We start from the raw sequence: 26,659 nt of genomic DNA on the forward strand, positions 1-26,659 counted from the left end.
ACATCATTCTCAATGGTGAAAAACTGAAAGCATTTCCTCAAAGATCAGGAAAAAGACAAGGATATCCACTCTCTCCACTCTTATTCAACATAGTTTTGGAAGTCCTAGCCACAGCAAGCAGAGAAGAAAAAGAAATAAAAGGAATACAAATCAAAAAAGAAGAAGTAAAACTGTCACTGTTTGCAGATGACATGATACTATAAATAGATAATCCTTAAAATGCCACCAGAAAACTACTAGAGCTAATCAATGAATTCAGTAAATTTGCAGGATACAAAATTAATGCACAGAAATCTCTTGCATTCCTATATACTAACAACAAAAGATCAGAAAGAGAAATTAAGGAAAGAATCCCATTAACCACTGCAACAAAAAGAATAAAATACCTAAGAATAAACCTACCTCAGGAGGTAAAAGACCTGTACTCGGAAAACTATAAGACACTGATGAAAGAAATCAAAGATGATGCAAACAGATGGAGAGGTATACCGTGTTCTTAGACTGGAAGAATCAATATTGTGAAAATAACTCTACTACCCAAAGCAATCTACAGATTCAATGCAATCCCTATCAAATTACCAATGGCATTTTTTACAGAACTAGAACAAAAATCTTAAAATTTGTATGGAGACACAAAAGACCCCGAATAGCCTAAGTAATCTTGAGGGGAAAAAAACGGAGCTGGAGGAATCAGACTCCCTGACTTCAGACTATACTACAAAGCTCCAGTAATCAAGACAATATGGTACTGGCACAAAAACAGAAATATAGGTCAATGGAACAGGACAGAAAGCCCAGAGATAAACCCACACAAATATGGTCAACTAATCTATGACAAAGGAGGCAAGGATATACAATGGAGAAAAGACAGTCTCTTCAGTAAGTGGTGCTGGGAAAACTGGACAGCTACATGTAGAAGAATGAAATTAGAATGCTCCCTAACACCCTACAGAAAAATAAATTCAAAATGGATTAAAGACCTAAATGTAAGACTGGACACTATAAAACTCTTAGAGGAAAACACAGGAAGAACACTCTGACATAAATCACAGCAAGATCTTTTTTGACCCTCCTCCTAGAGTAATGGAAATAAAAACGAAAATAAACAAATGGGACCTAATGGAACTTAAAAGCTTTTGCACAGCAAAGGAAACTATAAACAAGATGAAAAGACAACCCTCAGAATGGGAGAAAATATTTGCAAATGAATCAACAGGCAAAGGATTAATCTGCAAAATATATAAACAGCTCATGCAGCTCAATATTAAAAAAACAAACAACCCAATCCAAAAATGGGCAGAAGACCTAAATAGACATTTCTCCAAAGAAGACATACACATGGCCAAGAGGCACATGAAAAGCTGCTCAACATCACTAATTATTAGAGAAATGCAAATCAAAACTACAATGAGGTATCACCTCACACCCGTTAGAATGGCACAGCCGTTAGAATGGGAATCATTAGAAAATCTACAAAAAACAAATGCTGGAGAGGGTGTGGAGAAAAGAGAACCCTCTTGCACTCCTGGGGGAATGCAAATTGATACAGCCACTATGGAGAGCAGTATGGAGGTTCCTTAAAAAAACTAAAAATAGAATTACCATATGACCCAGCAATCCCACTGCTGGGCACACAGCCAGAGAAAACAATAATTCAAAAAGATACATGCACCCCAATGTTCACTGCAGCACTATTTACAATAGCCAGGTCATGGAAGCAACCTAAATGCCCACTGACAGACGAATGGATAAAGATGTGGTACATATATACAATGGAATATTACTCGGCCATAAAAAGGAACGAAATTGGGTCATTTGTAGAGACATGGATGGACCTAGACACTGTCATACAGAGTGAAGTAAGTCAGAAAGAGAAAAACAAATATCGTATATTAACACATATATGTAGAACCTAGAAAAATGGTACAGATGAACCTGTTTGCAAGGCAGAAAGAGACACAGATGTAGAGAACAAACGTATGGACACCAAGGGGGGAACGTTGTGGGGGGTGGGTGGGATGAATTGGGAGATTGGGATTGACATGTATACACTAATATGTATGAAATAGATAACTAATAAGAACCTGCTGTATAAAAAATAAATAAATAAAATTAAATTAAAAAAAAATGCAATGCAACTAAAACTGATCAGTAGTATTTGCACTACTAACATGGAGTGTTTCCAAGACAAATACCAATCAGGAGTAGTGGTAGACTTAGAACCACTATTCGAGAAATCTCACCTACAAGTTCTAGAACATTTGTGATTGGGGAGTTGGAATGGGGGGGGGGTGGGACAACAATAGGATGGTACCATACATTAGGATGGTACCATACATTCAAGAGTTGCCTAGTCCATCAACTTTGATACCCTGTCTCTGGTGAGCCTCCGAGGAATGCCTCTGGGAATCTTCCCCTTGGAGGATCCCATTTTCTAAGATACCTCACTTTATTTAACAAAACAAATTAGCCTAAAACAATTTTCTATATTTTCTGCTGTTGTCTGTAAGTATTCTTAGAATATTCTAAGCCAAGGGTAAGCACACTATGGTACCCACCAGTTTTGTAAATAAAATTCTGTTGGAACACAGCCATACCATATTGTCTATTGCTGCTTTCACAGCAGAGTTGTGAAACCATATGGTCCACAAAGCCAAAAATATTTACTGTCTCTTTACAAAACAGTTTGTCAACCCTATTTTAAACCATTAATATACTACTTGTCTTAATACCTGAAATATATGCATATTTCTTCAAAAAGATATATAAAAAATATAAGCAGATATTATTCCTTTGCAATCCATTTTTATACTCACAACAGTTCAATGTACACAAAAAGTAACCACTTGCATTTATTAAAGTTATCAAACTGGAAATCATACTGGAACTCCTAAGTAAATGTTTAAGGACAGCCAAAATTACACAATTTACACTTCAAGAAATTTGATGGAACTAAATTCTAGTAAGCTAGACATTGAAAGAAAAGAGAAACTCAACAGTATACTAAAAGATCAAGAACTGAACTTGCTTATGTTTTTCAAAATCTGTGTAAAGAAAGTGTCCACTTTGTAGATGACAACTTAAACTTGTAAACAGAATTATCTACATTTAAAGTGACAATGAAGACTGTCAAATATCTTAATTTAAATAACCCTTTCAAAGTGATAACATACTTTATAGTACAATTTTGAAAAAATAGAGTACAAAAATTCACATCTCCTTTGCAATTTTCATTGATTTTTTTTTTTGGAAGTAAAACATGGTTTCTCTGATACTCATTGTCCAGTCATCATAGACCAAACCTATTCTTCTTTAGTCACATTCCACGTATGAATGCACTGAATCTTTCGGTCAACCCTAAGATTAAGGAACTATTTTTATTCTTATTTTGCATATGAAGAAACTGAGGCTCAGAAAGGTCAAGTAAAATTGGCCAAGGTCACTCTACTTACTATTAGGAACCAGGATTATTATTCTAACATTTACTATCATGAACTCATGCCATCAACCACCTTGCTATACTGCTCTTTCAATTTAAGTATCCTAATTGGTTATTAGATTCCATAAAGGAAAAAAAAAAAAAAAACCCCACAAAAATAAGACCAAAAACCTTGACTCTTCTAAATGTGTGTTTAGACAGCACTGCACAAAATTAGACCTCACAATACAGGTAAAATGGTCTGCTGAGAGGCTTTAAATAGGGAATTATTAGTATATCTAAAATAATTTACAAAAAGTTTACATATGATTTTTCAGGAAAACATGTTATGTAAAACAAAGTACAAAGGTAGCTACAGCCAGGGAACAATGCCCAAAGCCCTGTTAATTAACTTTTCAAACCTGGAAATAAGGCTAATCTTATTGGGTAATTGCTGAGATGATTAAAATAAGATAATATCTTGGAAGCCTAATGCTATATAAATATTGGTTACTACTTTGAGCTCTCTGCTCAGAACACTGGAATTCCAAACCTCCAAAAGGCAGCAACTTTAATCAAGCATTAACTCTGCAATAACAGCACAGATATAATAAAAGACTTTTGCATATTTCTTAGGAATTAGAGTCTTAGTTTTATGGGAGTGTCAAAGAAGAGATACAGGGGTAAAAGTTTTCTGGATCAGGTTTTTCTATTTCCTTTTTTGAGAGCTCGAGAAATAAATCCCTCTTTTTTTCTGGTGTCAGTTTAAAATCATTTTTTAAATCCCCCAATCTCTGCCTTCAGAGTCCATTAACCTGCATAACAATGACAAATATTGGGCAAAAATCCATTAGAATTACTCTAAATTCTAAATCTGCTACTATTTTGGTACAGGGCATAACGTTCTTAATTATAAATGACATTTAAATGGTAGTCTTGTGTGACTATATAAATAATAAAGTTAGCAAAATATATTTAGTGACTGAGACAATTTAAAATCTGTGAGACAACACTAGAATATACAAACAAGCTTCAAAGAAAATTCTGCCGTATGATTTACTTTCCTCTTTTTTTTAAGTACACAACGTGGAAGCGTCTCCCTCCATATTACGAAACCAAAAGCATATTAAACTTATTAAGTATCCTAATGAGCAGCTGCTCCATTTTCCTCTTCCCCGTGACTTCGCAGGCTGCACTTTGTAGTACAGGGGTCCCCAACCCCCGGGTCCGCAGGATACCGGGCCGCAGCCTGTTAGGAACCAGGACGCACAACAGGAGGTACGTGGTGGGCTAGCGAGCGAATCTTCACCTGGGCTCCGCATCGCTCGCATTACCGCCTGAACCATCCCCCCCCCCCATCACTCGCATTACTGCGTGAACCACCTCCCCACCCCCATGGAAAAAATTTGTCTTCCATGAAACCGGTCCCTTGTGCGAAAAAAGGTTGGGGACCGCTGTTGTAGTATACACCAATTGCAGAATGAAATTTATTTTATTACCTTCTTAGACTGGGGATAAAAAGCCAGTAGAGAGTTTTCCCCAAGACATACTAGTTTAGCAAAAACTAGTTAGTTAGTTCAGGGCTGTAATTCTGAGGCACCGGCCAATTCAGAGATGGGTTTACTTCGAGATAGGATGGGATTCCTCCGGAAAACCTTTGGAAGGTTCTCGGGCCAGAGAAAGAAAAGCGATATTCTGAAAAGTGGACGCCGCCTATATCGGGGGCAGTTGCCGAGGGGACAGAGGAAAGTGAAAACGCAGGAAGCATTCTGTCCCACAACGAGAGGAGGGGGTGGGCGTGAAAGTCAGGGTCCGGAATCCAGGCTATTGCCAGAGGTGGGGTAAGGAGGGCTAAGGCGCCCCGAAGCGGACTCCTTTCTTATCACCGCTTCCCACACACGCCCCCGCCACACCTATTTCCGGTCCAGGTCCCCCTCGCCAAACACCACAACCTCCATTTCCCACCCGCGCCGAGCCCTGCTCTTCCTCTCACCCCGCAGCTTCGCCTAAACAGCGCAGCCATGTTGACTCTCCGTCCGGCTACTCAGTCTCTAACCAACCAGCTTATGCCAAGACCACTGACGCGCAGGACGCTGGACCCGTCTTGCCCCGCCCATGTTCTGGCACCGACCACCCTCCAGGGTGTGGGCGGGGCCCAGGGGGCGGGGCCTCCAAAGTACGGCACTGGAAGTGAAATGAAAGGCGGAAGCGGGGCTCCTTGTGCGGTTGGCGGAATGCTCCCTCGCTAGGTGACCTCGCCTGCGCCTTCCGCGCCATCTTGGCGGCCTTGGTGCCTGAAGAGTCGCGAGGGGTGGTCCCTGAAAAGGCTTCGCTTCCCGCTGGTCCTTTGAGTTTAGACGATGCGCCCTCTTGCGGGGAAGCTGAGGCGGACAGCGGTGCAGAGAAGAAACCGGGAGGGCGGCAATGGCGTGGGAGGCGGGGACTGGGCGGGCTGCTGGGCCCAAGCGGGGAACTGGCGGGGCACCGGGCTGGCGGAGAATCTGGGTGAGAGGGCGCGGTGAGGGGCGTGGCGAAAAGACGTCGTCCTGGCTTTCGACCTTGATTTTAACCCGGAGAAACCTGTCAAACCCAAATCATTTCTGCCTTGACGATTCAAAGTATGCTTTACTCTCAAACGCTGGACGCAAAGCTAAACGATGTTCTGTGCTGAAGAAAGTTTAAACAAAGGGAATTTAATCTACGAAGTAAATTTGATCTACCGGCATATTCCCAAGGCTACTTATTACTGTACACGTGTGTAGAAATAAGGGTGCAAGGTGAGCCTATCTAAAGCTTCTGGCTCAGCGAATGAATGTTGGAAGTGAATGTCTGCCTGAAGAATTATATTTAAAGTCACCCTTCCCAGTTAGACCCTGAGTTCTGAGATAACTGTGGTGTTTCAAAGACGGGGGATTTGTAAAGCTGTCAAGGTTTGGTGGCTCTTTGTGAAAGCTAGTAAAAGCCCAGTGCAAGTCGGGAGTATAAATGTTTCCCGTAATTCCCAGGACTTTTCATTTTTATTGTACCATCCTAATTTAGGCCCTCAGCACTCACCCCTAAATCTTGTTACTAACTTAACTTTTCTTGCCTAGTAGAGGCTGACCATAATCTAATTCTAAGTCAATTGTTTACCTTCTATATCCTGTTATTGTACTCCCTTACAAGAACCTTCCACTTTGTCTTCTGGAAATTTATGATGTATTTATTGCAGACTGAGTACAAGACAGAACGTTAATTAAGAGCTAAATTAAAAGTACCAGGGAAATTCGGTAAAGGGAGAACGCAGTTTGTCCTGGAATCAGCAAGGAAGCTCTCGAAGAGGTAGGTAAAACACAAAATGGACTGTTAAAGATGGGTAGGATTTGACTTCTTTTTTCCAATTTCTTATTGTGAGCATTTTAAACACGGAAAAGATGAACAAAAAATACAAAATCACACATATGCCCATCACTAAATTTTAAAATTGTTATTATATGTCACGTTTTATTTATGTTTGTATGTACATATATGTGTGTGTGTGTGTTTGTGTTTGCTGTTTTTTTTTGTTTTTGTGAGAACCATAAGCTGTAGACATTAAGGCACTTCACCTCTGAATATTTTTGCTATATATCTCCTATGAGGACATTGCCCTACATAACCACAAAACCTTTATCACGTGGGAGAAAATTAATGGTTATTCTCTAAGTTAATATCCAGTTAATATTTAGATTTCCCTGGTTGTCTGCAAAATGACTTTTGTATGCTGTTTGTTTTTGAACTAAGATCATATCAGTGATTGCCTATTGCAGTTAGGTTTCAACTTTCTTTGATTTCTTTTAACCGAAAACTTGTAATCCAGTAATTTTGATTTTTTCCGTAAGAAAACAAGCCAGTTGTCTTGAAGAATGGCCTAATTCTGAGTTGTCTGCTTGTATTTATTTTTGCTTCTAGACCTTGTATTTCCTATAAACTGCTAGTTATGAGAGGCTCGAGTAGTTAAGATTAAACACATCTGGCAAGGATACTTCTTGTCATACTGTGTAATTCATGTTGTATCACATTAGGAGGTGTTTAATGTCAGGTTTGTCCCATTATTTGTGATGGTAAGTTTGATTGTTTGATTAAGGTGCCGACCAATTAAGGTCATCTCTTTCCATGGTAAAGGTATATTTTTCCCTTTGTAATTAAGAAGCAATCTATAGGGTGATGTTATTGAACCCAAGTTCATGTGCCCAAGACACAGTGAGGCCAAACAAACTAAAACATCATCATAGTTTGGAACAGAGAAAGGTTCATTGCAGGGCTGAGCAAGGAAAATGGGTGGCTCGTGCTCAAAAGGCCTGAACTCCCCAGTGGTTTTTGGGGAGGAGGTTTTATAGGCAAAGTTTGAGGGGAGGTCTGCACTATGTGTGATCTTCCTCTGATTGGTTGGTGGTGAGGTAACGGTGGTGTTCCAGGAATCTCAATCATCAGCCTTTTGGTTTCAGCCAGTCGGGGGTCCATGTGCTTGTGCTAAGCCTGAGATTACCATCTTCCACCTGGGCGAGGGCACTTAGTTCCCCTAGAAGAATTCAGAGTTTGTATCAGATTGCTAGGTATATCCCTTGAGCAGGAACCAGGACCCTGCTCCATCTCTGCAGTGTTTCTTGACTGCCTTTCTTTTGTTTCTGCATTCTCTCACTCTTCTAATTAATAACTGTTTGAATCTGCCCTTTGGAATTCAGGGAAGGGCTAGGAGCTGAAACCTTTTTCTTACAAAGAGGAAATGGGGGACATGGAAAGGCATGGAAAGAGTCCTGCTCAGTTTCAGTGATATGTGGCATTATGCTAAACAATCTTTCTACTAAATTTTGCCCCTTGGTAGACATGGAATTGAAACAGGAGGGAAGGGGCAGAGCACAAGCTTTAAAAGAATGACATAGCCCAAGGACATGACATAAACTGATTAGAACCAAATAGGTCCAAGATGGCAGACTAGTCAACTTCCACTAGACCTTGAGCCTCAGTATAACACATCAGCTCATTGTAACACATCAGCAAGCTAAATGACACACCCACAGGCACCATGAGAGTTCCAAGGCCAACTATAAAAGTCAAAAAGTGGGCAGTGGCCCAGTTCCTGGAAATCCCCACCCCTTCCCCAAAATAGCTGGAATACTCCTCCCACTCATTAGCCTATGAAACTACCCACCCCTATAAAAACAGACAACCCCATACCCTGAGGCCCACTCTCGCCTTCTGAGATGGCCCACACTCTGTCTGTGGAGTGTGGTTCTCTCTAGATAAATCCACTTCTTAGTTATTGCTTTGTCTGTCACTGAATTCCTCTCTGTGATGAGACATCAAGAACCTGAGCTTCATTAAGTCCTGAGACCAGGTGTGTGATCTCAATTAAAAGACTGTGGGTTCAAGTCCCAATCTGGGTTTTGGCTGGGTTTAAGTCCTGGCACGTGGGTTCAAGTTCCATTCTGGGTTTTGGCTGGGTTCGAGTCCCAGCACGTGGGTTCAAGTCCCAATCTGGGTTGCATGGTTCCAGAAACAGCTCTTAATAAATACCTTTATATTAATTGGGCACTGTTCCACAAACCTTTTACTACATTTTTAGGTACAACATTTCAAATATCTCTCCCCAATGTTCCTTTGTTCCCTGCCATCTCCCCCTAACTCATGGGAATATGACATAAATGACAAGCCACTCTTTAGGTTAGTGGTTCTTAACCTGGGGCCCTTGAATAAGCTGAAGGTAGACCAGAGATTCCTTTGGAGTTGAGGGGAAAATTTTTATATTCCTTCATACATTTCTGAGGAAAAGATACACAGTAAGAAAGTAAGAGTATATAAGTTCAGGTGCTGATAATTTGGTAGATGTGATGGAGGGAATAGTTGGAGATTTTCTGCTGATTGTTTCTATTTCCCAATGAAATGGGAAGTAAGATTATCAACAGAGAGTGAGGAAATATTGGAAATTTGAGGAAAGAATGAAAAATTATTTTGTAAGTATGTTACCCCAAAACTGGGTTCGCCTTTTGGTGGGTGTTGAGCCAAAAGACACAACCAAGCCAAAGCTCAGGAGAAGGAAGGATTTATTACCTGCAGCAAGTAGGGGAACACCAGGGATCTTTCCCAAAGCAGTGTCTCCCCAAACAGCAAAATTGGGGAATTTTTAAGCTAAGAGTACATGCATATACATGAAGGGGATTGGGTGGTCGACAGAGTCCAAGCTTTCGTTGGTTAAAGTCACAGGAGTGAGAAAAGGTCAACATCATCATCCCTTAGGTTCCAGTTGATCTGTTGTTGAGCTCTTCAGGCTAATCTTTACCACTGAAACAGAACTGGGAGTCTTTACAACTGATATATTGTCTTTGCTATGGTTACTTCTCTTGCCCAATAAGTCATTTGCTTCTGCATTCTTTTGTTCCCTTAAGATCATTAATTACTGAGATCTGTTCAAGGATAAGTATTGTAATCAGGCTTAGGTCACAAAATGGCTTAGGCCAAAAATGGCTTCTCTTATGTCAAGAAAGCCATGCCTGGTTCTCTTTCTCCAGGGATCCCCTACTCTATCTCTTACAAGTATAGACTATTTTCTTTCTTTCTTTCTTTTTTAATATTTGTTTATTTATTTGTCCTTAGTTGCGGCAGGCAGGCTCCTTAGTTGTGGCATGCGGACTCTTAGTTGTGACATGCATGTGGGATCTAGTTCCCTGACCAGGGATCAAACCTAGGCCCCCTGTGTTGGGAGCGTGGAGTCTTAACCACTGCGCCACCAGGGAAGTCCCTAGACTATTTTCTTTTTTCTCAAACTTCCTGGGAGTGAGATTGTGAAGGTATGAGGGACCCTGCAGAAGTACTAGTTCCAATGCATTGGCATATCTAGTGAGTTTGAAAAATTAATGGAACTAGAATATTGGAAAGAATGAGCCAAAAAGAAAGTAGTAGTCAGGTGGAAGAATGCAAGAAAATAAAGACAAGCTCTAGGGCATCATCATGGGAATAAGCAGTTGAAGCAGACTGGAGAACAATATTATTGTGGGGAAGGAAGTCAAAGACTGAGAGGCCAGGTTAATGGAAGGATCATTTCTGTGGATATTGACGTTACTAAGAATCATGACCATAGTTTGAGATAAAGTGACTTTGAGTCAAGTTCAAAACTCTTGATAGCATCCATATTTTTCTCTCAGTTAAATAGGGGGAAAAATGATGATAGAATTGTAATTATAAGCTGATAAGTTTGGTACAAAACAACAGCATTAACCTTTTTGGGACCTGATTTTTTTTCTTCCATTCCTTTTTCAAATAGTACTCTAGTTCTGTCTTCTCTAGCATTAGTAATAGAGCCAGGAATACTACATTACATTATTATGAAAAATGATTCATAGAAAATGAATTTATGAAACCTAAATTTACACCTCAAGGAGCTGGAAAAAGAACAAATGAAGCCCAAAATCAGTAGAAGGAAGGAAATAACAAAAATGAGTGGAAAAATAAGTGAAATGAAGACTAAAAAGACAACAGAAGAGGTCAGTAAAACTCAGAACTGGTTCTCTGAAAAGATAAACAAGATTGGCAAATCTTTAGCTAGACTTACCAAGAAAAAAACAGGACTCAACTAAATAAAATCATAAATGAAAGAACCATAAACAAGACGAAAAGACAGCCCTCAGAATGGGAGAAAATATTTGCAAATGAAGCAACTGACAACGTATTAATCTCCAAAATGTACAAGCAGCTCATGCAGCTCAAAATCAAAAAAAAAAACAACCCAATTCAAAAATGGGCAGAAGACCTAAATAGACATTTCTCCAAAGAAGATATACAGATTGCCAACAAACACATGAAAAGATGCTCAACATCACTAATCATTAGAGAAATGCAAATCAAGACTACAATGAGATATCAGCTCACACCAGTCAGAATGGCCATCATCAAAAAATCTACAAACAATAAATGCTGGAGAGGGTGTGGAGAAAAGGGAACCCTCCTACACTGTTGGTGGGCATGTAAATTGATACAGCCACTATGGAGAACAGTATGGGGGTTCCTTATAAAACTAAAAATAGAACTACTAAATGACCCAGGAATCCCACTACTGGGCATATACCCTGAGAAAACCCTAATTCTAAAAGAGTCATGCACCACAATGTTCATTGCAGCTCTATTTACAATAGCCAGGACATGGAAGCAACCTCGGTATCCATCAACAGATGAATGGATAAAGAAGATGTGGCACATATATACAATGGAATATTACTCAGCCATAAAGAGAAACGAAATTGAGTTATTTGTAGTGAGGTGGATGGACCTAGAGTCTGTCATACAGAGTGAAGTAAGTCAGAAAGAGAAAAGCAAATACCGTATGCTAACACATATATATGGAATCTAAAAAAAAAAAAGGTTCTGAAGAACCTAGGGGCAGGACAGGAATAAAGATGCAGACGTAGAGAATGGACTTGAGGACATGGGGAGGGGGAAGGGTAAGCTGAGACGAAGTGAGAGAGTGGCATTGACGTATATACACTACCAAATGTAAAATAGATAGCTAGTGGGAAGCAGCCACATAACACAGGGAGATCAGCTCCGTGCTTTGTGACCACCTAGAAGGGTAGATACAGAGGGTGGGAGGGAGACACAAGAGGGAGGGAATATGGGGATATATGTATACATATAGCTGATTCACTTTGTTATACATCGAAAGCTAACACAACACTGTAAAGCAATTATACTCCCATAAAGATGTTAAAAAAAATAAGACCACACTATATGCTGCCTAAAAGAGGCTCACTTCAGCTTTAAGGACACATGTACATTGAAAGTGAAGGGATGGAATAAGATATTCTATGCAAATGGAAACCAAAAGAAAGCAGGGATAGCCATACTTATATCAGACAAAATAATTTTAAACCAAAGACTGTAATGAGACAAATAAGGTCATTATATAATGATAAAGTGGTCAATTCATCAAGAGGATATATCATTTGTAAATATTTATGCGTACGACATAGGAGCACCCAAAAATATAAAGCAAATAAAACTTCTGAATCGAGAAATAGACAGCAATATAATAATAGCTGGATAATTCAATACTCCACTTTCAACAATGGATAGATCATCCAGGCAGAAAATCAATAAGAAAGCATTCAACTTAAACTACATGTTAGATCAGATGGAATTAACAGACTTAATAGACTTTTACAGAACGTCGTATACAACAGCAAGAATATACATTCTTCTCAGGTGCACATGGAACATTCTCCAGGGTTGATCACAAACTGGGCCACAAAAGTTTTGATAAATTTAAGAAGATTAAAATATCAAGCATCTTTTCCAACTATTACAATGGTATAAAACTAGAAATTAATCACAAGAAGAAAACTGGAAAATTCACAAATATGTGGATATTAAATAACATGCTACTGAACAACCAATGGGTCAAAGAAGAAATTAAAAGGGAAAAAAATACCTGGATATAAATGACAATGGAAACACAACATACCAAAACTTATGGAATGCAACATAAGCAGTTGTAAGAGGGAAGTTCAGAGCAATAAATACCTACATTAAGAAAAAATGAAGATCTCAAATAACCTGTCTTTACACCTCAAGGGAAAGAAAACGAAAAACCTAAGCCTGAAGTCAGAAAAGGGAAGAAAAAAACCAAGACCAGAGTGAAAATAAATGAAATATATACTAAAAAGACAATTTTAAAAACTGAGAGAGAGGACTCAAATAAAATTATAAATGAAAGAAGAGGAGACATTACAACTGATACCACAGAAATTCATGGGATCATAAGAAATAACTGTGAACAATTATATGCCAATAATTTGGACAACCTAGAAGACATGGATATATTTCTAGAAACATGCAACCTGCCAAGACTGAATCATGAAGACATAGAAAATCTGAACAGACCATTTACTTGTAAGGAGACTGCATCAGTATCAAAAGCCTCCTAACAAAATTCCAGGACCACATGGCTTCACTGGTGAATTCTAAACATTTAAAAGAGAATTAGTACCTATTTTTCTCAAACTCTCCCAAAAGATAAAGAGGAGGGGACACTTCCATGATCATTTTACAAATCCAGCATTACCTTGATACCAAAACCAGGCAAGGAGTCTACAAGAAGAGAAAATTACAGGCCAATATCCCTGATTAACATAGGTGCAAAAATCCTCAACAAAATATTAGCAAACTGAATTCAACAGTATGCTAAAAGGCTCATGCACTGTGATCAAGCAGGATTTATCCGTGATATGTATGAATGGTTCACCATCTGTAAATCAATCAATGTAATATGCCACATAGCAAAATGAAAGATAAAAATCATGTGATTATTTCAATAGGTGCAGAAAATGCATTTGACTAAATTCGACATCCTTTCATGATAAAATCTCTCAACAAACTGTGTATAAAGGGAATGTACCTCATCATAAAGGCCTTGTTTACCTTTCTAAAATGAAAATCTGATTATATCTCATTTTAACACATTCCCTGGCTTATTATTTATAGGATAAAGTTAAAACTTCATTGCATAATAGAAAAGAACTTTTACTTCCTTGCCCCGTGCAATTTCTCCACCTCATTTCCCTCATATTTCTCTGCTATGCTATGCTTTTTCTCATGAACTGATCCCTCGGTACATAATACTCTGCCTCTTGGATCTCCATCTGATTTTTATTTGTCCTATGAGAGGCAGCTCAAATGTCACCTTTGGTGAAATTCCTGAAGCTATCTGTCAAATCAAGTAATTTCTCTTGTGTGTTCTTTGTAAAAACCTCTTTTATAATATAACGTTAATAAAGGGTTAGGCCCTACATGGCCCAGTCTCTACAGAGTTGTATACACATAGCATAAAAATAAAAGTATTAAATAAAAAGAATTGTAATCTTTTACTGTCTCTCCAGGAAAACTATAGACATTCAATTTATAATCCATGGTTGTGGTCTATTAAATCCCTTTATCTTTGTTCTATTTTTTTAAATTATTTTATTTATTTATTTATTTATGGCTATGTTGGGTCTTTGTTTCTGTGCTAGGGCTTTCTCTAGTTGCGGCGAGCAGGGGCCACTCTTCATCGCGGTGCGCGGGCCTCTCACTGTCGCGGCCTCTCTTGTTGCGGAGCACAGGCTCCAGACGCGCAGGCTCAGTAATTGTGGCTCACGGGCCCAGTTGCTCCGCGGCATGTGGGATCTTCCCAGGCCAGGGCTCGAACCCGCGTCCCCTGCATTGGCAGGCGGACTCTCAACCACTGCGCCACCAGGGAAGCCCTATCTTTGTTCTATTGATTTATTATCTTCCATTCCAAAACCACAACCAAATCTCTCTCTATCCCTTCCTTTATTCTTCATTTCTTATTGAGGAGAAAACCCACAACAGCAGCTCTTGCTTTTCTCACTTTTTCATCTTCTTTCCTCTCCTCTTTTCGACACTACCTTCCTCTCTTCCATTCCCTTTCTTCCCCTACCCTTCTCTCTCTCTCTCTCTTTTTTTTTCTTTGTGGCTTCACTGAGATATAATTCGTACACGCTAAAATTCACTTTTAAAGTGCACAGTGTAATGGTTTTCTAGTATACTCACAGGATTATGTGACGGTCACAACCACCTAAGGTTAGAGCATTTCAACATCCCCGAAAGAAACCCCATGCCCATTAGCAGTCATTCCACATTCCCACCTTCTCCCATTTACTTTCTCATTCCAAAGATTTCCCTAATCTAGAGATTTCATATAAGTGGAATCAGGGGATATGTGGTCTTTTGTGACTGGTTTCTTTCACTTAGCATCATGTTTTCAAGGTTTATCCACGTTGCATGTGTCAGTACTTCATTGCTCTTTATGGCTGAATAATATTCCGTTGTGTGGATGTATATCACATTTTACTTATACATTCATCAGTTGATGGACATTTGGGTTGTTTCCACTCTTTTGGCTATTAGGAATAATGCTGCTATGAACATTTATGTACACATGTATGTACACATGTGGCTGTATGTGTTTATTTCTCTTGGGTGTATACCTAGGAGTGGAATTGTTGGATCATATGGTAACTCTATGTTTGGCATCTGATGAGCTGTCAAACTGTTGTCCAAAGAAGCTGCATCATTTTACATTCCCACCAACAACATATGAAGGTTCCAATTTCTTTATATCATCCTCAACATTTATTATCTGTCCTTTTGATTACAGCCATTCTAGGGGATGTGAAATGGTATTTCACTGTGGTTTTGATTTGCATCTCCCTGGTGACTAAGGTTATCCAGCACCTGTTCATGTGCTTACTGATCATTTGTATATCTTCTTTGGAGAAATGGCAACTCAAATCCTTTGCTCAGTTTAAAATTTGATTATCTTTTTATTATTGATTTGAAAGAATTTCTTTATATATAAGTCCAACGTTAGATATATTATTTACAAATATTTTCTCCCATTCTGTGGGCTATTTTTTCTCTTTTTTGATGGGTGTCTTTTGAATAAAAATGTTTTTAATTTTAGTGAAGTCCAACTTATCTGTTTGTCACTTGTGTTTTTGTTATATCTAAGAAGGTTTTGCCTAACCCAAGGTCATTAAAGTTTAATGTTTTCTTCTAAGAGTTTTATAGCTTCACTTCTTACATTTAGGTCTATGACCCATTTTGAGTTAATTTTTGTGTGCAGTGTGAAATAGGAGTCCAACTTCATTCTTTTGCATGTGGATTTCCAGTTGTAACTGTCTCATATTGCATATCTAATCTAAAGCCAAGGAAAAGTGTTTGCAATTTTTAAACATTTGAATCTATGGTATTTGATATTGTTTGAAAGGTCTTGCATTCTGGAAACAATTGTTTGATGGCTTAATTGAAGATCTTTTACTTTTTGTGAAATTTCATTTTCATTTTTAGTCTTTTTCTCAAAACTTTCTAATTTCCATGACTAACATAATTATTCTTTTATCATCTCTCCACATAAATTTTATTTGTGTATGAGCAAAAATCCAAGCTCATTTATGACCAGCCAAAGTTACAAGCTCAGATCCTGTTATAAATCGTTAAAACCATATTTGTTGGACAATTGATTCTGATTCTAAGTGGTTGATTTCATAGATTTTTTTTTTTGAGAGGAAATTTTTTTCCAAATTCTTTATGTAATTACTGAAATTATGCCCTAAAATGGTCTACTTTATTATTTATAGATTTTATTACACAAAGAACAGCTTTAAAATTTTTCTCTGCTGCAGCAAATTTCAATTGCCAGTTATGGTGATATTTGCAATATACCTTCTTCCAGTCTGTTTTTTCTTTATGATTCCAGTAATATTACTAGTTTCTTTATCTCTGTTTGATTCTACATTGTATTATGCCTTCATACAAAATTTAAAATGTGTCCATTCTTATGTTTTTAAATTATAAAGTAACTTAATTACAGTATAATTTTAAAATTGTAAGTATTTCAATTTATTTACCAATTATAATTTATTTAGGTATCACTATAACTTGTGCTGTCTGCATAATATAATCAGATAGACACATTATGATATTATGTTGGCACCTAGAAAAAACTTATTGAACCAAATCAATCCATTGATACTGACTAAATGGGTAGTCTATATATATTATATATATATTATATATATATATATATAATATATATATATATATATATATATATATATATATCATAAATATGGAGAGAAGGAGAGAGACTGATTCACTCTAAGGAATTGTATAAGGAATTGGCTCATTTGATTATGGAGGCTGTTAAGTACCAAGATCTGCAGTTTGCAAGCTGGAGACCCAGGAGAGCTGATGGTATAGTTCCAGTCTGAGTGGAAAGCCCTGAGAACTAGGTGAGTTGATGGTGTAAATTCCAGTCTAAGTCTGAGGCCAATGTCCCAGCTTAAACAGTCAGGTAGAAGGAATTTTATTCAACCTTTTTGATCTAGTCAGGTCTTTAGTGGGTTGGATAAAGCCCACATTCAGGAGGGCAATCTATTTTACTTAATTTACCAATTCAAATGTTAATCTCATCTAGAAACACCCTCACAGACACAACCAGAATAATGTTTCACCAAATGTTTGATCCATGGCCCAGTCAAGTTGATACATAAAATTAACCATCACAATTGGTGATATATTTATATATGAAACCGAGCAGAACCCTATGGGGTTCCTGGGCACAAGAACTTTTCTGTGTCCCCTTCCCTGAGTTCCAAAGGGCAGGTTCACACAGTTACTAGTCAGGTAAGGGAGGGGATGTGGAAACAAGGGAGGAACAGTCAAGAAGCAATAGTGTGGCCTTGGGGCAGGGTCCTGGTTCCTCCTCAAGAATTATACATAATATCTTTGAGCTCTTCTGCAGAACTAAAACCCCCACCAAATGGAAGGTGATCCAGAAAGGTCACAGTTCAATAACCTCAAGAACCACAGATCATGGGACCACCTGACACCAGAAGATCTCTAGATTGAAGGAATGCAGGCCCTGCACACACACTGATCCTTATCAGCAACCCACCCCTGGACTATAAGACTCCTCACAGGGTTCCCTGGGTTAGGACATACAGTTTTGAGGGCATTAGCCCTCTGTGGCCCCCTTTGCCTGGCAAAGCAATAAAGCTGTTCTTCTATACTTCACCCAAAACTCTGTCTTTGAGATTTAATTCAGTGTTGGGGTACAGAAGCCAGATTCGGCATCATGTATAATACTAGAAATTATACATGTGCTTGGTCCACACACTATCATACAACAATAACATCGTACACAATGTAGCAAAAACTGGATTTTGGATTTTGCAGAATCCAAACCCCCTTGAGCACTCAACCACCAGACTAACTAGTGCCTAAAAAAAGATGATGCTGACCTTGGCTCACCCTCATGACTTCAGTTAACTAGAGCCTGCCAACATTTGCCCCAATTCGATGCTGAATTCTCCTTTGCTTAAGCCCCTTTACATGCCCCCTTAGCTTAAAACTTCCCCAATTTTGCTGTTCCTGGAGACACGGCTTTGGGAAATATCCCTGATGTTCTCCTTACTTGTTGCAAGTGATGCTGACAACTCGGGCAGTGTGCACCAGTGCCGAATTGAATCTCAGAGGCAGAGTTTTGGGTGAAGTAGAAAAAGAATAGCTTTATTGCTTTGCCAGGCAAAGCGGGACACAGCAGGCTCATGCCTCTCAAAACTGTGTGTCCCAACCAGGGAGGATTTGGTGAGGGGTTTTATAGCAATGGTTCAAGGGCAGAGTTCCTGATAAGGATCAGGGTGTGTGCAGGGCCTGCACTCCTTTAATCTGGCCTCTTTGGTGGAATCCGTCTTGGCTGAGAGATACATGCACACACACGGGAGGATCCTGAGATATACCAAATATGGACTCTGAACCAGTCAAATCAAAATGATTGGCCAAAGGAAACCTGGAAGAAATGCCACATATAAGTGATTTAAACTACTATGAGGGCGCGACTCTCCGAGTTCACCTGTGTGTCTAGCCACACATAGTCTACTCTTTTTCCAGCCACACATACTCTACTCTTTTTCCTCCTAATAAACACTTTACTTGTTTCACTACTTTCCATCTTTGTGGGAATTCTTTTCTGCAAAGCCAAAGGGCCAGAGCCTTGTCACTGACCACTGGTCTAGTGGCTAGGATTTGGTGCTCTCACTGCCATGACCCAACCTCAATCTCTAGCTGGGAACCAAAATCCTGCTTCAAGCCACTGCAGGCCAAGGCCACCCTAGATCAGAACCAACACCCTGCCCCAAGGCTGCACTATTGTTTCTTTTTTTCTTCTTAATTTTTAAAAAATTAATTTATTTGTTTTTTTATTTTTGGCTACGTTGGGTCTTCGTTGCTGCGCGCAGGCTTTCTCTAGTTGTGGCGAGCAGTGACTTCTCTTGTTGCGGAGCACAAGCTCTAGGCTCGCATGCTCAGTAGTTGTGGCACGCAGGCTCAGTAGCTGTGGCTTATGGGCTCTAGAGTGCAGGCTCAATAGTTGTGGCGCATGGGCTTAGTTGCTCCACGGCACGTGGGATCTTCCCAGACCAGGGCTCAAACCCGTGTCCCCTGCATTGGCAGGTGGATTCTTAACCACTGTGCCACCAGGGAAGCCTGCACTATTGTTTCTTGACTGCTCCTCCCTTGTCTTTGTATCCCCTTCCTTCCCCAATTAGCAACTGTTCGAATCTGCCCTTTGGAACTCAAGGAAGGTCATGGAGGCTGGGGTCTATTCCCTACAAACAAGAAATGGGGGACACACAGAAAGACTTCTGTGCCCAGGGGCCCCACAGGGTCCTGCTAGGTTTCACAAGTAATAAATCCTTCTCCTGATCTTTGGCTTGGTTGTGTCTTTGGCTCAACACCCACCAAGAGGCAAACCCAGTTTTCCCGTGACACGACCAATTGTGCCTCTCTCTACTGCTTAAATAAGCCTTGTGTTTACTGCTCTTGTGCTTTTGTTCACCTTTTCTTGTGTGGTAATTCTTTTTGCCTGGAGTATCCACCTATTTCCTATTTTTGCCTTATGGAAATTTTATTTTCTTAGGGAGGAAGAAATTTTCCTCTATGCTTTTAGGTTCTTCTGACTAGTCTAAGAACCAAATTCACATGAGGCAGATTAACAGGAGAAAATCAAACGAAGCTTAATAACATGTATACATGAGGACTTCCCTGGTGGCACAGTGGTTAAGAATCCGCCTGCCAATGCAGGGAACACAGGTTTGAGCCCTGGTCTGGGAAGATCCCACATGCCACAGAGCAACTAAGCCTGTGCACCACAACTACTGAGCCTGTGCTCTAGAGCCCATGTGCCACAACTCCTGAGCCCATGTGCCACAACTACTGAAGCCCGCATGCCTAGAGCCCGTGCTCCACAACAAGAGAAGCCACCGCAATGAGAAGCTCGTGCACTGCAGCGAAGAGTAGCCCCCTCTCGCTGCAACTATAGAAAGCCCGCGTGCAGCAATGAAGACCCAACTCAGCCAAAAATAAATTAATTAAAAAAAAAAAAGTATACATGAGAGAGACCCAGAAAACTAATGCACTCTCCAAAATGGCTGATGTCCTCACCTTAAATACCATCCTCAGCACAAGACAAAAGAGGATGCTGAGTGAGGGGAGAGTAAGTTATGGGAGATTACCAGGGAAAGCACAGTAAACAAGGATGATTGTGATGCAGAGTTACAGCCTTGCCTTCTCCATTGATACAAGTTTCTAGAGATTTGGTCATCCTCCTCTTACAGGTACTGAGAGGGAGATACCCTTACAAATGGAGATTTCCTTTACAAATGTAAGCGTTTCTTACAAAAAGGCAACTCCTACTTGGTTTTCAGGTTCCTTCCCCTGTCTGCTGTTACTCAGAAAATAACCAGCTTAAAACAATTAATATGCCAAAGAGACATGTTTTAGGGTGGCAAATTCTGCTCCCCTACAGTCTCTTTCAGGAAATATTATTGCTGTAGCCCACATTGATCTCTTCTACTCATAAATCATCAAAGCATTTGTTACCAAACCAAACTTCGGTCTGCTCGCCTGCCAATCAGAAAAACCAACTTACTGACACTGGGTTGTGGTGAAGGAAAGTATGGCGTTTATTGAAGGGCCCAGCAAGGAGTACAATACAACTCATGCTCAGAAGTCTTGAACTCCCAGATGGTTGGTTGGTGATGAGATAACAAGGTGGTCTTCCAGGAATCTTGTGCTCAGCCTGAAGTTACCAACTTCCACCTGTGTGGGGCCTTAGTTCCTATAGAAGAACTCAAAGATACATTGTTGTGTATCTCCCTTGAGGAGTAACTAGGACTCTGCTTTCCTGCTGCACTATCATTTCTTGGCTGCTTTTTCTTTGTTTCTGCATCCCCTCCCTTCCCTGATTGGTAATTATTTGAATCTGCCTTTTGGAATTCAGGAAAGGTCTAGGAGGTTGAAGACTTTTTCTACAAATAAGAAACAGGGGACAAGGAAGGGCTTTTGTACCCAGGAAGGCTCTGGAGGGCCCTGCTTGCTTTCACATTTGTTAACTTTTAATTTCTACTACATTTACTTTGCATATAGTTATTTATATATACATATTTCTTACTTTCTTATCTAGATTTTAAATTCCTTAGTGTCAAAGATATTAATAATAGAAACAAGAACTATATCAGCAAAGTAAAGCAAGCCATTTATTATATGATTACAATGCCTCAGGCACAGTGTAAGTCATTTTACCCACTCCATTTCATTTAATACTTACAACCAACCTAGGAAAGGAGGTAATATCTGAATTCTAGATCAGGACATAGGGCTTAGAAGCTAAGTAATGTGTTCAAGACCATATTTCTAATGAATCAGAATTCAAACCCAGGTCTGTCAAATGCTCTTACGTGTCTGCTTATATTACTTTATGAACAAAACTGTCGACTGAAAAAAAAAAGCACAACCTAACATTGAGAATTATGTTTTATTCAGGGCATTACTGAGGATTATAGCCTGGAAACAGCCTCACAGCTCTGAGGAACTGTTTCGAAGAGGTAAAGAAAGAGCCAGGATATACAGGAGTTTTTGCACAAAAACAAAAAACAAAAAAAAAACAACAACAGGTAGTTGAATATCAAAAGATTACTGCTAATTACAGAAAAAAACAAAACAAAACCCAGACATCTCAAGTTAATGACTTTTGTGCTTTTCTATGTATGGGAAGATGAAAGAGTCTGGGCTTATTGAAATTATTCCTTTGATATGCACGTTAACTTTCTAGGACCAATATGGTGTTTTTCCATCCTGAATCTCCTCAGGGCACACCAGGAGAGCTGCAGTGCCTGACAGCTTTATGACTGCAACATTCTTTGGTTACTGAAATGGCAGGTGACATTCTTTGTGCACATTACTTTGGGAAACCTTTACAAATAGTATTATCTAACATTTATGGATTATTTACAGTGTGTCAGAGCTTAACGTGTTTTCCATGAATACAATATTTAATTCTTGCAACAGTCTTATGAAGAAGGAGCTGTAATCACCATCATTTTGTGTATGTGTACAGAAAGTTAAGTCTCAACTGGCAGAGCTAGAATTTGAACTCAAGTAGTCTGAGTCCAAATGATCTCGAGTGGCCTTGGCCTGCAGCAGCTTGAAGCAGGATTTCGGTTCCTGGCCAGAGATTGAGGTTGGGTCATGGCAGTGAGAGCACCAAATCCTAGCCACCAGACCAGTGGTCAGTGACAAGGCCCTGGCCCTTCGGCTTTGCAGAAAAGAATTCCCACAAAGACGGAAAGTAGTGAAACAAGTGAAGTGTTTATTAGGAGAAAAAAAAAGAGTAGAGTATGTGTGGCTAGACACACAGGGGAACTCAGAGAGAGAGTCGTGCCCGCATGGTAGTTTAAATCACTTATATGTGGCATTTCTTCCAGGTTTCCTTTGGCCAATCATTTTGATTTGCCTGGTTCAGAGTCTGTGTTTGGTATATCTCAGGATCCTCCCGTGTGTGCACGTGCATCTCTCAGCCAAGATGGATTCCACTGAAGAGGGCTAAGGGTAGTTGGCATCACTTACTATGGGGTGGCGCCCCCTCCCTTTTTGACCTCCAAGGAGCTGTTAGTCGGGAAGGTCTCCTTGACTTTGAGAATGACAAATATGTGGTCTCTTATCTTCTATCTGGGCAGGACCCAGCCTCCTCTCTCAATTGTCCTGCTATTCTTGTCTTGGACTATTGGTCCACAGGGAATGAGTCTCCAGTTGCTTACTCTGAGGGGGGGCTCATCTACCTCCTGCCTCACAAAGCCTGTATTCTTAATAATCATACTATTTATACATTGCATTTAACAAACATTTGCTGAGTGATTACTATGTGCCAAGCACAGTGCTAGGGATTTAAAGATAGAGAAGTGTGTGTGTCTTTTTTAGGAACTTAGTGTACTAGAATAAACAAATAAGAAACTTTTGTCTTTGGCACGAAAGTTATTAAACACAACTACCGCCACTACAAAACAATAAGAATAATGAGAACTTGTTTTTTTCCAGGTATTGTTCTAAGTATTTTGCTGGCATTAATTCACTTAGCCTCACAGCAATCTTGCAAGGTCATTCTTCTTCTTCTTATTTATTTATTTATTTATTTAATTTTTGGCTGCATTGAGTCTTCATTGCTGCGTGTGGGCTTTCTCTAGTTGTGGTGAGCGGGGGCTACTCCTTGTTGCGGTGCACAGGCTTCTCATTGCAGTGGCTTCTCTTGTTGTGGAGCACGGGCTCTAGGCACGAGGGCTTCAGTAGTTGTGGCTCGTGGGCTCTAGAGCTCACGCTCAGTAGTTGTGGCGCACTGGCTTAGTTGCTCCATGACATGTGGGATCTTCCTGGACCAGGAGTCGAACCCCTGTCCCCTGCACTGGCAGGTGGATTCTTAACCACTGTGCCACCAGGGATGTTCTCTTCTCATTTTTTTAGATCAGGAAACTGGGACCAGAGATGTTAGGATGTTAAATCCAAGCAATGAAGTGGAAGAACTGACTTATGAACACAGGCAATCTGGCTCCAGAACCGAAGTGACTAAATGAATATACCCTATGAGTGATAGAATTTCAATTTTTCTGGAGTATAAACAAGTGGTATTATATATAGTAGAATTAAAAACTGGCTTTAGACAATTTCAGGAACTTAGAGAAATGACGGTCAGTCTGAAATGAGATTCAAGAAGGTGCAGTTACTAGAATGGTCAGCAGAGGGTGAAGGGAGGCAGCTTCTGTAATGTACTGTTACATTACAACAGGGTACACTGTGCAGAACTGGGACTCTCTGAAGTCCCTCTTGCTCTAACATTCTCTGATGATACTTGTCTGAATTTCATTAGATCAGTGCAATGTAAAACACAAGCAAAAAAAGGAGTGGTCTCTTCTCAAATATATGTAGGGAAGATGATATTTATCTGATTTAACATGGTATTTATTTGAATATTTGTTAAATGTTAGTTAAGACCTTCTCTAAAGAAATAAGTGTCAGATGATCCATATCCTTGAGGAGCTCAGGGTCTCACTGAAGAAGTAAGATAAACAAAAATTTGAATGGTGATATCAAACGTCATATTAACAAAGTTTTAGAGGAGTTCAGAGACAAGGAGAAATTAATGGGACTGAAATGGAACTGAACTATTTCATGGAAAAAGTAGTCTTGTTCCTGTACTGAAAGGTGATTAGTATGTGCATAGGTAGAAAGGAGGAAGGGGGAAATTTTTAAATTCCTTAAAATTAAATTCAATCTCTCAAGCATTTATGAGCTGTCTTCAGTGAGCAAGACACCGTTCCTAGGCACTGCAGAGAAAGTAAGAATGGGTGATACAGTCTCTGCCTGAAGGAAATCACGAATACCCCATCAGTAATAACGTAAGTCAGGATAATGTAGACAAATAACAGGCTGTGGTAGACAAATAACAAGATGCTCTATTGGAGGCCCCTAAAGTTGACAACAAAATGATATATGCCTCTCATTTTAAAGATAGGTACCAGACCATTCATGTAGAACATTCTAAGTGTATGGTCCTAAACTAGTTCTGCCAGTTTTAGCTGTTTACTCACCTCCAGCCTACGTACAAAGCTGAGGTTGTATAACAGGGAAGAACAAAATCTGACTCCATGTTGGATCTGTTACTTTTACTTTAAACTTTGCTCTCTGTTGCTTTTTGTTACTATAATCACTAAAGCAATGTTGTCTATAGCTATTGGCATACATAATGGCCTCCCTGGGGAACCCTGCCCCTCTGCCTAAATGTTATACTAAAGTGCCTTTGTTCAGCTCACAGGGAAACATTCTGACCCTGCACACCTGTGAATGGCTGCAAGAAAGAAGAAATTAACACATCCCCTCCCTGAGGCTGGCCAAACCAGGAGATGTTTTGCAAGACTTATGGCCTTTGTACTTTACCTCCTCACCTCCTCCCCCTCTCTGCCCTATAAAAGAAACTAGCATCCAGACCCCTATAAGATGGTACTCTAGGATGCTAGTCTGACATCTTCTTGGATACCTGGCTTCCCCAATAAAGTCACTATTCCTTGCCTCAACACCTCGTCTCCTGATTTATTGGCCTGTTGTGGCGCAAGCAGAGAGAGCTTGGACTCGGTAACAGTTGAAGAGAAAGAGATTTCTTTGGAGAGGAGGTGACAGAGTACTTTGCATTTCACTCACCTTACTACTCTCTTCTGAAGGGGAAGGAGAAGAATGTGTTCCTCTAAGGTAGAAATCCCCTAAATAGACACAAATGGAAACTTCTAGGCACTGCAGAGCTTGCTCAGAGAAGAGGAGTTTGCCCAGCACTGGTACAGCAAGAATTTCAGAGCCTGGAGAATATGGCTGTCTGCACAGCAGAGTATTGCCTTCTGTTGGTGTTCTAAGTTGTTTCTGGGTGTTAATGGTGCTGGTATGAAGTCCATATCCTTCGCTGACCTGGAAAATTGGCAGGCTGCCACTTCCGATGAACTTTGGATGGGCTTCTGTGGAATGTACTTAAAGCATGGCGAGCTGTATCCACTGACCTCTTCTTATTTTATTTTTATCAACGGCAGTGTATTTACTGCTTTGGGAGTAAACAGAAGTAAAAGAAACCTTTAATAACAAAAAAGAAAGAAACCTTGAATAGAGGTCAAGCTGTCTTTTCACCTGTCCTTGAACTTGGACCTGACAAACTGCCCAGTATGATTGCTGCTGCTGCTGCTGCCACTACTACTACTATTAAAAGGTACAGAATATGATAGTACCTCCTCTTCTCAAGTCAAGGAGAGGTTTCTCTTGGGCGCTACTTGGAGAGCTTTATGCATGTCTCTAGGAACATGAGGGTCTTACCAATGACTATTCTAAAAGTGAGATGCTGTGGCTGGAACTGCCCCATCTGGTTGCTGAACACACATGTGGCTACTTTGAGACTGGGCTGTCCTTCCTCCCATGCCAGGGTAAAGGTGGAAATAATCTTAACCAGGCGTGCTGCCTGAGGAGCAGATACAGAGGGCGGATCCCAGAAATCCAGGAGCCAGACAGAAAAAAGGCAGACCAGCCAACCATGGTATTCATGAGGAACCCACAGAGGTACCCCATAGAGTCAGCAATTGAGTACTGCCGCCTAGAGGGCCCTGCCGGTGGATTACAACTGTACCTGCCACAAAAACTGTACCCCACTTGCCCAATACCTACCCTCCTACGCTCCAGATGTTAGAAACAGTGACTAGCAAATTGGGGAGATGGAGCCAGGAAAGAAGATAAGCTAATTTTGGCCCCCTACTCCACATAGGTTAGAGGATAGAAGGAATTTAAATTAGAATGGGTTTGGAGTTTGAAATT

At 40.0% G+C, this 26,659-nt stretch overlaps 1 protein-coding gene and 1 long non-coding RNA gene across 3 annotated transcripts in view; one reads left to right on the forward strand and one right to left on the reverse strand.

The window, feature by feature from the left end:
• ACADM (acyl-CoA dehydrogenase medium chain) overlaps positions 1-5,531 on the reverse strand; it is a 51,400-nt gene extending 45,869 nt beyond the window's left edge. Inside the window, exon 1 of the mRNA XM_082355723.1 lies at positions 5,412-5,531. Within this exon, the coding sequence (XP_082211849.1) occupies positions 5,412-5,441 (30 nt within the window). The 5' untranslated portion in view covers positions 5,442-5,531. The remainder of the gene's footprint in view (positions 1-5,411) is intronic.
• Positions 5,532-5,690: 159 nt separating this feature from the next.
• LOC309611544 lies at positions 5,691-25,389 on the forward strand. 2 transcript variants are annotated; one of them, XR_014234584.1, is made up of 3 exons: positions 5,691-6,195; positions 6,630-6,739; positions 23,363-25,389. It is a non-coding gene; the product is annotated as an uncharacterized lncRNA (long non-coding RNA). The 2 variants fall into 2 exon arrangements; XR_014234585.1 differs by having other exon boundaries at positions 25,124-25,389.
• Positions 25,390-26,659: the final 1,270 nt, after the last annotated feature.

The sequence above is a fragment of the Balaenoptera borealis genome, assembly GCF_965194805.1.
Source record: "Balaenoptera borealis genome assembly, chromosome: 1".
NCBI classification, from domain to species: Eukaryota; Metazoa; Chordata; class Mammalia; order Artiodactyla; family Balaenopteridae; genus Balaenoptera; species Balaenoptera borealis.